General features: G+C 52.3%; 1 protein-coding gene across 9 annotated transcripts in view; it reads right to left on the bottom strand.

The window, feature by feature from the left end:
• Nucleotides 1-1957: 1957 nt before the first annotated feature.
• The window catches only part of LOC117583889, a 57483-nt gene continuing 44917 nt past the window's right edge, over nt 1958-14523 (bottom strand). For 5 of the 9 annotated variants that reach the window (XM_034272543.1, XM_034272545.1, XM_034272546.1 and 2 more), the window contains 10 exons: nt 13788-14456; nt 12506-13171; nt 11507-12436; nt 9666-11363; nt 9186-9386; nt 8926-9120; nt 7859-8863; nt 4565-7792; nt 4076-4501; nt 1958-4008 (listed from right to left, as the gene is read on the bottom strand). In XM_034272543.1, the coding sequence (XP_034128434.1) occupies nt 3767-4008; nt 4076-4501; nt 4565-7792; nt 7859-8863; nt 8926-9120; nt 9186-9386; nt 9666-11363; nt 11507-12436; nt 12506-13171; nt 13788-14456 (9260 nt within the window). In that variant the 3' untranslated portion in view covers nt 1958-3766. The remainder of the gene's footprint in view (nt 4009-4075; nt 4502-4564; nt 7793-7858; nt 8864-8925; nt 9121-9185; nt 9387-9665; nt 11364-11506; nt 12437-12505; nt 13172-13787; nt 14457-14523) is intronic. The other 4 variants (XM_034272550.1, XM_034272551.1, XM_034272552.1 and 1 more) reach the window with 1 other exon arrangement.

Raw genomic sequence — 14523 nt, 5'->3', positions numbered from 1 at the left:
TCGTACTCGTATGTGTCGCATATCAAGTATATGACACGCCATGTAGTTTCATTGTAATATCAATAAGCTGGACTGGTCTGGTCTGCTGCCCAAGTTGTATGTAAATTTTCTGACAGAGCACGAGCCACGAATATAAAATATTTAAACTAAGCTTGGAATTTGAAATACTAAGTACATTCGGTTTAGGTGGGGTTTCATTTGTACATAACTGCCAGCCGTAAGCCTCTTAAAAGATCACTTTTGAAAGCATCTGCTGACTTTGTGGATTTATTTTCATCATTTGATTGGATCAATCAATCATTTATGTTACGAGTAGAATATAATGACTTTCTCTGTGGGGGGATTCTCAGTGCCAAAATCATGAGAAAAACCCAATAGTGAGAAATGTTTTGTTAATTGTTGTTTTGTCTAACAATGGCATACAAAAAGTGTCATCCAAAACGTAAGGTTTGATTGGAAATCGTAAACTTTTTATGTACATGGATCTTGTGCATCGTAAAGCAAATGTTCTACGAGTATTCACACTGTCGCTTGTTGGTCTATAAAAAAAATTAGCACTTGAACTTGTTAATGAGAGCTTTGCCCATTCGCCAACTATCAATCGATAGGGCCATATTATACAACTTTTGTTTGTCCAGTTGTCCAAACAGAGAGTGAACAAATGTTTTATTGATCGGTGGTTTGTTGGCAACAAAATAGTAAGCACAATCAAAAACACGAAACACCAAACCGAATTATAATTACACACATTAATTATGATAATCAGAATCAGAATGATTGCAATTGACAATAATAATGGTAATTTCATTCATTTTGTCAACTCAAATAGAATCAACTTTGTAGGGATTCACTTTTCCTGTAGTTTTATTTATTTATTTGCCCCGTTTGTTGCCTAATTTCCACCATAATGCTCGTAATAACATAATCAACACACATTATATGGAATTGTATCAATTACCCGACGACGACAACGACGACGACGACGACTACAGTCGCCCGAAATCAAGTTGGCGGCGCGATATACCCGTAATTTACACTCAATCCGAGTGCCAGGGCGATTGCAATTTTTCGAGTACTTTGAAGCTACAAAAGATACCAAAAAAATGTCGACTAATTTTGTGGGCCCGGCGTATACGCGCTGAATTATGGATTTACCTCCAGACAATGGCCCAGTAAACGTGCCACCACGCGCGCTGTCAAATGTCAACTGATCCCATCCACGTTCGCGAATATCGTTTACACTTTACGCGGTGGACGCGGTGGCGACACCACAATCACTACGATCAGCTCTCTCATTTCCATTCTCTCTCCAAATGGTGCTCGTACTCTTCATGTGTGTGTGGGGGCTCTCCATTATCAAACAAAGATACAACAGCCAGAACAACAGCCAGAAAGCTACCCATAATGGGCATAATGAACTGGGACTGGGTCTGGCAGTGGATGTGGGGATGTGGGGATTGGGGTAAGCGGGTTAAGCTTGGTCTGCGGCTGCCACTCCACTGTCCTCAAATGCTTTTGCATATTAATTTTGATTACGGGTAAACGAGCAAACCAGAAGAAGCTACATAATACAAATTTAATCTCAGAGATACAATTTTTGACACAGATATGATACTCGAGTAATATAAATTCAAAAAAAACATTTTGTGATTTATATTTATTTATTTATTTATTAGTTTACAATAAGCGATTACAATTAATTTCGTTTCATCTTTTTTTGTCGTTTTAAATACAATTCTTTATAATTACAATTGAACTATTGTGTTCTTTTTACAATAAGGGTTTACTTTCTTTTGAATTCTCGATATTTGCTGCCAGTGCAAAAAGTTTTGTCCATTTGGAGCTCATATTTGAAAGCTCTATTCGGATAAAAAGTTATACAGTTGTTAAATTGATTAAAGATAAATAAAAGCGTTTGGTAATTGTGAACATTTTGGGTTATCATTTGAAATAATTAGTGCACTCGCTTAGGTACATCGAAGTGCGCCCATGTGGTTGTGGAATTAAGAAAATAATTTTATGCCTGGCATGGAACGGGTTTAGTTTTGGGATAGGATCAAAGTTGTGGAAACCTATACACAATAATGCGCTACCTAAAATACCATAGAGTTTTGCTGCCTGCGTATTATTTACAATGTCTGTCTCTTTGTGTAAGTGTGTCTGAGTGCGAGTTTTTATATATTTTTATGGTATTTCACTATAAAGAAGTGCTCTTCTGTCTCTCAACGCTTCACGTTCGGCTTAAAGTAGTGACTATACATTTTGTTTACGTTTAATAATATTAATTTAAAACTTCATTTGAATAATTTAATTATCCAGGCTGATCATTCCCCCCTTAATTTTCCTATATTCTAAATGAACTCCCAACAAGTACAGCCACGCTCTATGAACAGGCATCGGAAACTAAAATTCGCTGCATGGTTTCCGGCGCGTAGATAGCCGCGTACTCTACTTAGCGGAAACTTTAGTAGTTGAAGGTGTTGAAGGGGCGGAAGGGCGCACTGGTTCGTTGTCTTTTAAAGTACTCTTTATACTTGGTTCCCTATATATTAGTAAGTTTAGTGGAAGTATCTCTTTTGCATTAAAAACAATCACAACAATTTAATATTAATTGACTAAGAAACTACAAAAATAATTGGTTAACCATAGTAGAGGCTAGTGGTACAGTAAGTACAGTGGTAAGAAGTCGTGGGTGGACAGTGTTCAAAATCAAATCCTCCATTAGTCGTCGTCTTTGCAAATAAAATTAAAACAAACCTAGTATTTCCTATGCATTAAATGGACAGTATGTATCGTTTTTGTGCGCTGTTTGACGCCTCAGTGGCAGTTAAAGGTTATTCCATTTCTTCCTAGAACTCTTTTCCGTGTGCCTCATGCTTAGAGTTTGTGTATCTGAGTGTGTGTGTGTGTGTGTGTTCAACTCTTGAGCTCTTGTACAATCCATAAAAGACAATCGTTGGCATATTGTCGAGTGGTTATAGCTGGCACAAGCGGAAGGTTCAACGATTTCTTACATTCTGCTATAGAGAGAAAGAGTATTCTGTGGTGCATTGTTCGTCTGTGTTGGAAAATCAAGGCAGTTTTCAATTTTAAAAGGCGAGTTGAGTTCACGTTTAAAGTTACAGGAAGTGTGTGTGTTTGTTTCTGTGCTATAATACAAAGTGTCGTTGGTACTACCCACACCCTAAATATTTATAGGAAGTCTTTAGTCATACATATAACAGAATATTAATATTGATACTCGACTAATGAAGAAGTTGTCGTTAGAGGACGAGAATTCGTTTGTAGCTGCACTCTGTGTACCCCCGCTTCTCCTACTTTGGCAGTTTCTGGATCCGCTATTTCTATGTATGCTGGAAGCTAAATACTCTGCTACACTACGCAAAATTCTCATATTAGTGGGGAAGTGAGAGAGAACACTAAATGTTAATACAAAATAATAAAATTATTCTCTTAAACTACTATTATTATCTGCATGCATTTTGTTTGCATACATTTCTCGCTTTTTACAATTTCATTTTTCATTCGTTTTACGGTTCACAAATATACTTTTGTTTTTCTTTGATTCGTTCTTCACATTTTCATTCAAATATCATTCGATTTTGTTTTCATTTTGCACAACTTTTTGCACGTGCCTTTCAAATATTCACATTAATTTATAATTCTGTGAAAATATTACCCTTTTTCTCTGGTTTTTTTTTCTTTTTTTCTTAACTTCTAAGTTGTTACAGCTAGGTTTGTGTGTTTGTTTTATTCAGTGTAGTGTTTAGGAGATGTAGTCCGGCGTTGGCTCGGGCACAGCATCGGGATTGGCAAAGAGCGGATTGGGGAACTCTGGTGGATGTGGCAGTGGTGCAATGGTCTTAGGTCGCCTTCTGTAGGCCATTAGCCAGCAGGAGACGGCCACGGCAACGGCCACAAGAGCCAATAGAGCCGTGATGACCAAAGCAATGATCAGTCCCACCATCGATACGCAAATATCCTCCACTCGCTGTGCCGCCGGTTTGACTAGAGGATAGCAAGAGAAAGGTGAACGGTTAGGGTTTGTAAATGAGAGTGGGGGGCTACTACTCACTGTTGGCATCATTCAGGCCTGGACCGCTGCGCTTCTCGAATGTGAGAATGGCATTTGATGAGATGGTTATCTCCTCGCGCAGCTGACCCTCAACTCCCGAGTTGGTGGCAATGGCAGTCGTGTCGGTCGAGTTGTCTGTTATGGAGCGACGACGACGACCAAAGGCATTGTAGCCACCACAATTGACGGGCTGGCAACGGCCGAAGCAGACGCGTATGTTGCACTGGAATCGTATGTTGTCGCTCGAGGGGAATTTGAAGGCATTGAAGCTGGCCAGCAGACTGTTGGTGTCCGGATTGTATTCCCAGTTGCCAAAGATGCTCGTGTCCGTGGCACAGCCGTTCTCATCTGTGACCAGATACTCGTTCTGGACATTGTCCTCCATGGTCTTTGCAATGCAGGAGCGAGCAAAGCCACCATAAATAGCTGTGAAGAGAAGCAAAGGATTACGATACGGTTGGGAAATGGTTTTGGTTTTAATTATCTTACTGGCTGGCTCGACGTCCACTTGCAGCTTGAGATTGTCGCCGATTTCGGCTGAATTGATCTCCTCGCCCTCGTTGGTGATGATGCGCATCTGGCAGATGGGCGGCGGTCCGGTGTTGGCAATGGTGCCAGCTGTCGTCAGCATTGAGACGTTGAAGCCCAAGGTGACGTTCTTCTCGCCCGTCTGGTAGACGCACTTGATGTTGTATGCCTGGGCCTTGTAGGTGACAAGCTTGGGATGCTTCTGGATGACCAGAACAAAGCTGGCCACATCCTTCACCGCCTGCATGCCACAGGTGCCGAAGTGAACGCGGAAGATTTCGGTGCGTGGCACCGTCTCTCCGTTCAGATTGACGACACGACGGCAGTCCTCATCCTTGCTGTGGCCCTTCACGTACAGGACACCATTGAAGCCGGGCTCGGTGATGTGAATCTCCACTTGAACGCCATCGGCCAGACAGCTGACGACCATGTCGGGTCTGGGGAAGTCGGTGCGGAAGTTGGTGTGATTGCAATGCAGCTCCGGATTGCCCGTGTAGCCCGTTATGCACTGGCACTGGGCACGATGGTTGACGGCATTGCAGAAGGCATTCACTCCGCACACCTTGGTCAGGCAGGGATCCTCACAGGTCTTGGTATCCAGATTGCAGTAACGATTATCCGCGCACTGGTCGTTGGTGGTGCACTCTGGTGGCTCCTCCGGCTGGCACTCTCCTCTGGGAGTCAGGCGGTAGCCCAGCTCAATGGGACAGGTGCAGCGTCCGCGCTCATCGATGACCATGCCGCGCTCTAGAGCGCACACGCAATGGCCGCTCTCGTCGATGCGGAAGCCCTGCTCCACCTGGCACGGTGTGCAGTACTCGTAAATGTCCAGAGCAGTGCCCGGTGGGCACACACACTGTCCATCCACGTCGCGCACAAAGCCCTTTTCGATGACGCAGAGCGATCGCTTGTCGCACTGCACCGCCGCATTGCCGGTGTAGCCCTCGAGGCACTCACAGATCATCGTTCGTACTGGTAGGGTGTCGCGCACGCGGCACTCGGCATTGACGCCGCACGGCTGCGTGGCATTGCACGGATTCACGCACTCTCCACGTAGACACGCCCTCTGGCTGGGGCAGTCGCCGTCGCTGATGCAGATGGGCGCATGCCGCTCTGTCTCGCAGCCATTGCGTCCGGGCACAGTGCCGGCGGGGCAGGCACATTGTGGTCGATGCTGGTACACCTTGCAAACTTCTTCGCGACCACAGATGGCAGTTGTTGCACAGGGATCGTTGCACTTGCCGTTCACACACGCTCTGTCCGTGGGACATTCGTCGTCGGTGCGGCAGCCCAGTGGTGTGCAGCCCAGACGGGCATTGCCACCATGTCCTGGTGCGCACTCACACACGGCCCGATGGTTGATGGCCAGACACTGAGCGTTCGTGCCGCATTGCTCGCCCTGGCAGGCGGGCACGCAGAGTTGGTTGCGGCAGGCATGGGTGCCGGGGCAGTCCGCATTGATGTTGCACTCGATCTTGGAGCACTCGAACTCGGGATTGCCCTCGTAGCCCTGGCGACACGTGCACACTGGCTTGTGGTCCTTGATGCGGCACTCGGCGTTCACGCCGCAGTTGCACGGATCGCGGCATATGCCGTTCAGGCAGGACTTGTCGGCGGCACAGTCAGAGTCCGAGATGCAGCCGCCCACCTTGACGATGCCGGTGGTGGGCTTGCAGCTGCCACTTCCGCTGCTGATGTAGCCATCGGGGCAGATGCAGATCATGGTGCGTACTGGGGACGTGGGCGTCACCTGGCACTGGGCCGGGCGTTGGCAAGGCTCCAGTACGAGGCATGGATCCACGCATTGTTCGTTTATGCAGGCCTGTCGCGAGGGGCAGTCCGTGTCCAGCACGCAGACGGGCTGCGGCTGTGGACGGCAGTCCACGTAGGGATTGCCGACGTAGTCGGACGGACAGCGACAAACAGCCAAGTGATTCTGTGGTCGGCACTCGGCGCGCGGGGCACAGGCATTGTGGTAGACGCAGGGATTGACGCATTGCTCGTTCTGGCAAGTCTTGTCCGTGGGGCAGTCGTTGTTGCTGCTGCAGCCGATGATGCGGCAGCGTTCGTACGGGTTGCCGCGGTACCCGCTGAGGCAGCGGCACTGGGCGTGATTCGACTGGACGAAGCACTCGGCATTGGGTCCGCAGGGATCGTTGATGAGGCAGGGATTGATGCAGTCACCGTTGATGCAGGCCTTGCCCGAATCGCACTCACCATCCACGCGGCAGCCGATCGATCGGCAGGCGGCATAGGGATTGCCCTCGAAGCCATCCTGGCAGCTGCAAACAGCACGATGTTGGGTCACCTGGCAGATGGCATTGGTGCCACAGTTGCAGGGATTGCGGCACTGGCGATGGATGCACGCCTCCTGGTCTGGACAATCCTGGTCGCTCTCACAGCCCGGTGGACTGGCCAGCACCAGTTGACGGCACTCACCACTGGCATCCGGCACCTGGGACTCGGGACACTCGCAGACCATCGTCCGCACCGGTACACTGTCGAGGACACTGCACTGGGCGGTGCGGGCGCAGGGAGAGAGTTCGGTACATGGATTCTGGCACTTGGCATCGATGCAGGCCAGACCGCTGGGACAGTCGCCGTCATCGCGGCACACGGGCTCGACGGGTCGCCTTTCGCAGTAAGCATACGGATTGCCCAGAGGCATTTGCTCCGGACAGCGACAGACGGCGCGATGCTGCAGCGCCTGGCAGATGGCATTTTGGGCGCAGGGATTCTGCAGGCCACATGGGTCCACACACTGGTTGGTCACACAGGCTAGGTTCGAGGCACAATCGTAGTCCGAGTGGCATTCGAGGCGCAAACAACGCACGAATGGATCTCCCTCCAGGCCGGTGGGACAGCGACAATTGGCACGATGATTGCGACCATAGCATTCGGCATTCAAGGCACACGGATCGACCACCAGGCAGGGATTGATGCACTCGCGATTCAAGCACTGCTTGTCGCCACTGCACTCGTCATCCGATTGGCAGCCAATGGCCACGCAACCAAACTGAGCATTGCCAGAGAATCCTGGCTTGCAGTAGCAGATGGGATGATGGTTCTTCACGGTGCACTCGGCATGCGGTCCGCAGTTGCATGGACTGATGCACTGGGTATTGATGCAGGCCTCTGTCACAGGACAATCGCTGCTGGACTTGCAGCCGACAGTAATCACATCGGAAGCTGTACGGAAGATAAGATCTGACATTAGAATCGATTGAGGGTGGCTTATTAGAGCTGTGTACGTACGTGGCAGACAGCGTTCCTTGGGATTGCCCGTGTAGCCTGGTGGGCAGCGGCAAATGGCCTTTCTTTGCTGCACATGGCAGTAGGCACCGATGCCGCAGGCATCCGCAGCACATGGACTCACGCACAATTCATTGCGGCATGTCCTGTCTCTGGGGCAGTCGTCGTCACGCGTACAGCCTGGCTCTGGGCTCTTTGGCAGGCCAATCTCCGTTGAGTAGCACTCGATGCGGGGATTTCCCTGGTAACCAGCGGGACAGCTACACTGAGCATAGTGATCCCGCGAGGTGCACTGGGCGTTGGAGCCGCACTTCTCGAGGCGGCAGGCGTCCACGCAATTGCCATTTGAACACACCTCGGGATTGGCACACTCGGAGCTGTGCTGGCAGCCACCGCTGGGCGGGGCAATGGGTCGCCTAATGGCCACACAGTTGCCCGAATTATCGGTGACCGTGTCGCTGGGACACTTGCAGATCATGGTACGCAGTGGCAGGGTATCGAGCACGGCACAAGTCTGTTGTGGGCTGCACACATGTGGAGTAGCGCAGGGATCGGCACATCGTTCGTTGATGCACGCCAGCTTCGAGGGACACTCGGCATCCTGGGTGCACTCGGGCGACTGTGGTTTTCGCTGCGGCATATCGCACTGAACAAACGGATTGCCCAGGTATCCCGGACGGCACTCGCACTGCGGCTGATGGCGTCGTCCCACACAGATGGCATTCAGAGCACAAGTCTCCTGCTCGCAGACGGGTCGGCAAACGCGGTTAAGCCGGTCGCAGGCCTCGTGAGCGGCGCAATCTTCGTTGTACTGGCAATGACCGGTTATGCAGGCCACGAAGGGACTGCCCTGAGTGCCGGCCGGACAGCTGCAGACAGCTTGGTGATTCTGTGGCAAGCACTCAGCGCCACTGCCGCAGCGCACTTGTCCATGGGTGCAGGGATTGACGCAGTTCTCGTTCAGACAAGCCTTGTCGTAGGGACAATCAGCATTGATTTTGCATTCAGCTGTGGATAAAATAAAGATTTTATAGATTTCGGATCTTGTCAAGGGTTGTTTTCCCACTTACGTTTGTGGCATTGTACTTGCGGATCACCGCCCCAGCCAGCAGGGCAGTAGCAAATGGGACGTGAGTTCTGCACACGACATTCGGCATTGCCGGCACAAGGATTGGCCTCGGCACATGGGTCCTGGCAACGCTTATTGATGCACGCCGTTGTCGGTGTGCATTCCGAGTCGTGTGTGCAACCAGCTGTGATTTGTGCTGCAAAAGGATGATAAAGCCATAAAGAGAATGCCATTTAGAAGGAAACCTTTACTGTGACTTACGTGGCTGATAGCAGTTGGTAAACGGATCTCCTTGGGTGCCTTGTGGGCAGCTGCAGATGGCACGATGCTGCTGGGCCAGGCACTGAGCTGTGCGGGCACATGGTGAGCCATCCAGGCAGGGATTGACACAGTTGCCAGCCCGACAGGCTTCCGTATCCTGGCACTGATCGTGCGATGTGCAGCCAAGGTCTTGAGCGGGTTCTAAATGAGAGAAAAATGCAAAAGATTAGGAGGGCTTCGCTTTTGGGCATGGGTTTTTGCCAAGTGCAAGAGTTAAGAGTTATAGAGTGCTCGAAATAATATTTGTACAACTGCAAAGGTGGTGCAATTATGCTCTAAAGATTGTGTTTATATTCAGGATATATTTTTCAGCACTTTACACACAACTAAAACTCTGCTGCAATGAGATAAAAGCAAACTCAAAAGTAAAGCAAAAGTAATCAATTATCGATCAGAGTGGAACTGGGACCGATGGCTTACCTTTGCGACATCCAATGTCGGCATCACCCACATAGCCAGGCTCACAGCGGCACGTCATGGTGCGCAGGGGCAGTGTGTCGACCACATCGCAGATGGCATTCGCTCCGCACGGATGGGTCACGGCGCAAGGGTTCTTGCACTCGCTGGAGAAGCAGGCCAGCTTGCTGGGACATTCGGCATCCATGGTGCAGCCCTCGGGTTGCACGGGCACCAGGTCACAGCGTATGGTGGGATTGCCACTGAAGCCAGCCGGGCAGCGGCACTGGGCACGATGGTTGTCCACACGACACTGGGCACCTATGCCACAGTTGCATGGATCTTCGCACCTCTCGTTGCGGCAGGCCAAATGGAACGAGCACTCGTCGTCGCTGCGGCACTCGGGGCGCTCACAGCGCACCAGAGGATTGCCGCGATATCCATCCGGACAGTGGCAACGCGCGCGATGATTGAAGTCTGCGCGACAGGTGGCTCCTACGCCGCACTGGGTGAAGCTACAGGGATCCACACACTTCTCGTTGATGCAGGCCTCCGTGGGTGCGCATTCGGTGTCGGAGCGACAGCCGAGTAGGTAGCAATGCTGCAGAGCATTGCCTGTGTAGCCCTCATTGCAGACACAAAGCGGACGATGGAGCTGGACATGGCAGCGGGCTTGCTGAGCGCAGAGATTCGATTGCTCGCAAGGATTGCGGCAGACCTGATTGATGCAGGCCTTGTCGTTGGTGCACTCCGCATCGCTTACACACTCCGGTTTCGGTTGCTCCAGCTGTGGGGGTATTTGCCTTAGGCACTGGGCATAGGGCGAGCCGTAGAAGTCGGGAGGACAGCTGCAGACGGCCTTGTGGTTGATGGCACGGCAGATGGCATTCAAGCCGCAAGCCTGCAGGCAGGGATCGCGGCACTTTTGGTTGACACAAGCGCGATCGCGGGAGCAATCCTCGTTGATCACACACTCGGGATAGCTGCAGGTGGCAGCGCCATTGTGGACTCGGCAAATGCCGTTGCTGCGGCACGGTGACGGGTTGCACGGATCCACTGGCTCCGCTTGGCGAGGAGACTCGCACTGGACGAACGGATTGCCCACCATGTTGGCGGGGCAACTGCAGACGGGGCTGTGGTTGATGGTCTGGCAAACGGCTCCGTAGCCGCACTCGCCCACACAGGCATCCACGCACTTGGAATTGATGCAGGCCTTATCCTTGGCACAGTCAGAGCTCAGAGTGCACTCCGGGCGACAGCCCTGGGCCAGCGGATTGCCAAAGAATCCTGGCAAGCACTCACACACAGCCTTCTCGCTCTGCACACGACACACGGAATTGGGTCCACATGGCGACGGGTAGCAGGGATCGGAGACTGGCGGTGGGGCCAGCATTCGCGTGCACTGCACAAAGGCATTGCCCGTGTAGCCAGCCGGACAGGAGCAGATGGGTATGTGGTTGTTCATGTTGCACCTGGCCTCCAGGCCGCAAACTCCCGGGCAGGGATCCACGCACTTGTTGCGCACACAGGCCCTGTTCGCGGGACACTCGGAGTTGCCCACGCACTCGGGGCGGCAGCCCTCGTAGGGATTACCAATGTACTCCTGTTGGCTGCACTCGCACACATAGCTCTGGCCGGTCACGCGGCAGTTGGCATTAGTGCCGCAGGGCGAGGGATAGCAAGGGTTCTTCGGTGTCGTTGGTGGCTCTTGCAATGGTGGTTCTGCAAAGGGTTGGAAATTATGGAAAAATAATGATTAAATGGAGTCCTACAAGTGGAGTTCCCTGCCTGAATACAATATGCAAACTTGTTTCGGGGTCTAGGGGATTGGCTGGTAATGGGCAGTGGGAGAATCTTATTCTTACTTTGACACAGGCGGAAGGGGTCCCCGGTCATGCCGCTGGGGCACTGACAGTTGGGCGTATGCAGCCGGACCACGCATTGGGCGTTCTGGCCACAGCTGCCGGGACAGGGATCGGTGCAACGTTGATTGATGCACGCCAGGGCATTGGGGCACTCGTCGTTGCTGACACACTCGGGTCGGCAGTTCGGGGGCGTGCCCTGGAACTCTGGCAGGCAGCGGCACTGCGCCTGACCCTTCTCATTACTGCACTGGGAGTTGGGGCCGCAGGGCGACGGGGAGCAGGGATCGCGCACAGCATTGATTTCGGGTTTGCGCGCAATCAGCAGATGACACTGGGAGTAGGCATTGCCGGTATAACCGGCACTGCACTCGCAGTGTGCTCTGTGCTGCACCGCCTGGCAGATGGCATTGAGGCCACACTTGCCCGGACAGGGATCCACACACTTCTGGTTGATGCACTCGTGCACCTGGGAGCAGTCGGAGCTGGCGTAGCACTCTGGTCGGCAGTTGGGTGGCTGACCAAAGTAGCCCGCCAGGCAGGAGCAGATGGCCACGTCGTTTCTCTCCAGGCATTGGGCGTTGGCTCCGCACGGTGATGGCTGGCAGGGATTTGGCGGACGCGCTGGGGGCTCATCACGCAGTGGGGAGCAGGAGACAAAGGCATTGCCCGTCATCCGCTCGGGACAGTGGCACATTGCAATGTGGTTGACGGCATCGCAGAGGGCATTCGGTGCACAATTTCCGGGACAGGGATCCACGCACTTTTGCCGCACACACGCCCGGTTCCTCGGGCAGTCCGAGTTCAGGACGCACTCGGGTCGGCAGCCGGTGTACGGATCACCCTGATATTCGGGCAGACACGAGCACTGGCCATCGCGGCACTGGGCATTGGCGCCGCACGGTGACGGCTGGCAGGGATCGGAGATGGGAGCTGTAAAATAGGTTTGGCCGGGATTAGAAGAGGACACTTGGGGGGCTGTTTTATGGTGGACTGGCATACTCGTTGGTGGTGGGGTTGGTGGCACAATTCGGCAGCTGGTGAATGGATCTCCGGTATAGCCACTGGGACATGAGCAGCTCGGCGTATGATTTATCACGTTGCAGAGGGCGTCAAAGCCACAGGAGCCGGGACAGGGATCGCGGCACTTCTCGTTGATGCACGCCTGGTTGCTGGGACACTCCGCATTGATGGTGCACTCGGGCCTGCAGTTGGGCGCAGCGCCCACATAATTGGGCAGGCAGCTGCAGCTGGCTCCTCCGTTCACCGAGCGACACTGGGCATAGGGTCCGCAGGGCGAGGGATAGCAGGGATCACGAGGAGTGTCCTCTGACTTAGCTGGTTTCGGTGGTAAGGGATTAGGCAGGCAGCGGGTCAAGGCATCGCCCATAAATCCGGGCAGACACGAGCAGAGAGGGCTGTGATTTCTCACATGACACTGGGCATTCAGACCGCAGGCGCCGGGACAGGGATCTTGGCACTTCTGGTTGATGCATGCCTTGTCCGCTGGACACTCGGCACTGATCACACACTCGGGACGGCAGGCGGGCGGTGTGCCCACAAATTCGGGCAGACAGGAGCATATAGCCTGGCCCTGGGACTCGCGACACTGGGCATTGGCACCGCACGGCGATGGCTGGCAAGGATTCACGTATTCCGGTGGCGTGGCTATGTAAGGATTTGAGAATATGAGGAGTGTTTAGCATTCGTACAAATCACATGGCCATGGCAAAGCGATTAGCGTTAAGCGATTAAAAAGGCAACCAAAAGCGTATAAAGTATCCGTATAAAAAGCTAGCATATTGTCACAAAGTCAGCGAAGGGCAGGTCATCAGTCCATCAAACACAACAATTACTAAACAAATTGTCATGCACGAGACAAGTTTTTGATTTTGAAGGCTAATAATTAAGCGCTGAGTTGTTTGGAGTCGCGTGGTGGTAAATGGATAGCATATTCGATGAGAGATTCGATGGATTTAGGGGTTTAACGATGATAAGGAGGAGACTGCATATAGAGAAGACTGAGACTTGAGCACTGCGTTGTTGTTTAGAGAGAGAGTAGAAGTCGCTATAAGATCACGACCATATAGAGGTAGCTTATTCAATGAGAGACTGTATGGATTTAGGGGTTTAACGATGATGCTTAAGATTACAAGGAAATGACGACAGAAGGACAAGGCTGAGAAGGCATAAGACGGAGCGTTGAGTACTGCATTGTTGTTTAGAGCAAAAGGAAGGAGACGCATTAGGATTAGGGCGGCGATTCTTAGAGTTCGTTTCTTACGTTCATGCTGCAGCCGATGACATGCGAGATAGGGATTGCCATTGTAACCCCCAAGGCACTCGCAGACAGGGCTGTGGTTTATGGCCAGACAATGGGCATTGGGGCCGCAGGCACCGGGACAGGGATCGCGACACTTCTCGCCAAGGCAAGCACGGTCGCTACTGCAATCCGAATTCACTGTGCACTCGGGGCGACAGATCTCATACGGATTGCCGTAATAGTCGGGCAGGCACTGGCACACACTAATGTCATGGTGGGGCCGACAAATGGCATTGATGCCGCAGGGACTGGGCTGGCAGGGCACAGGCTTAGGCACAGCCACATCCCTTACGGGTGGCTCGGGACGTGCACAAATGCTGTAGGCATTGCCCACATAGCCCTCGGGGCAGTAGCAAACAGGACTGTGGGCCACCACACGACATAGTGCCAGTTGGCCGCAGCTGCCGGGGCAGGGATCGACGCACTTGTAATTGCGGCACGCCTTGTCGGCGGGGCAGTCGGCGCTGCTCACGCACTCTGGCCGACAGTGGGGTGGTGTGCCCCTGGAGTATTCGGGCAGACACGAGCAGCGGGCAAAGCCATCTGGCGTCGCCTGACATTCAGAGTGGGGACCACAAGGCGAGGGCAGACATGGGTTAACTTCATCGCGAGGAGGTGGTGGTGGCAAAACTGAAAGAGCAAGACGTGGGATCAGAATGGTGCTGGGGTTTTGGAGTTACAAGATTATCCGGCATAC

Source organism: Drosophila guanche, unplaced genomic scaffold (assembly GCF_900245975.1).
Source record: "Drosophila guanche unplaced genomic scaffold, DGUA_6, whole genome shotgun sequence".
NCBI classification, from domain to species: Eukaryota; Metazoa; Arthropoda; class Insecta; order Diptera; family Drosophilidae; genus Drosophila; species Drosophila guanche.
The sequence above is the reverse complement of the archived record's forward strand: the minus strand, read 5'-3'. Positions and strand labels throughout refer to the sequence as shown.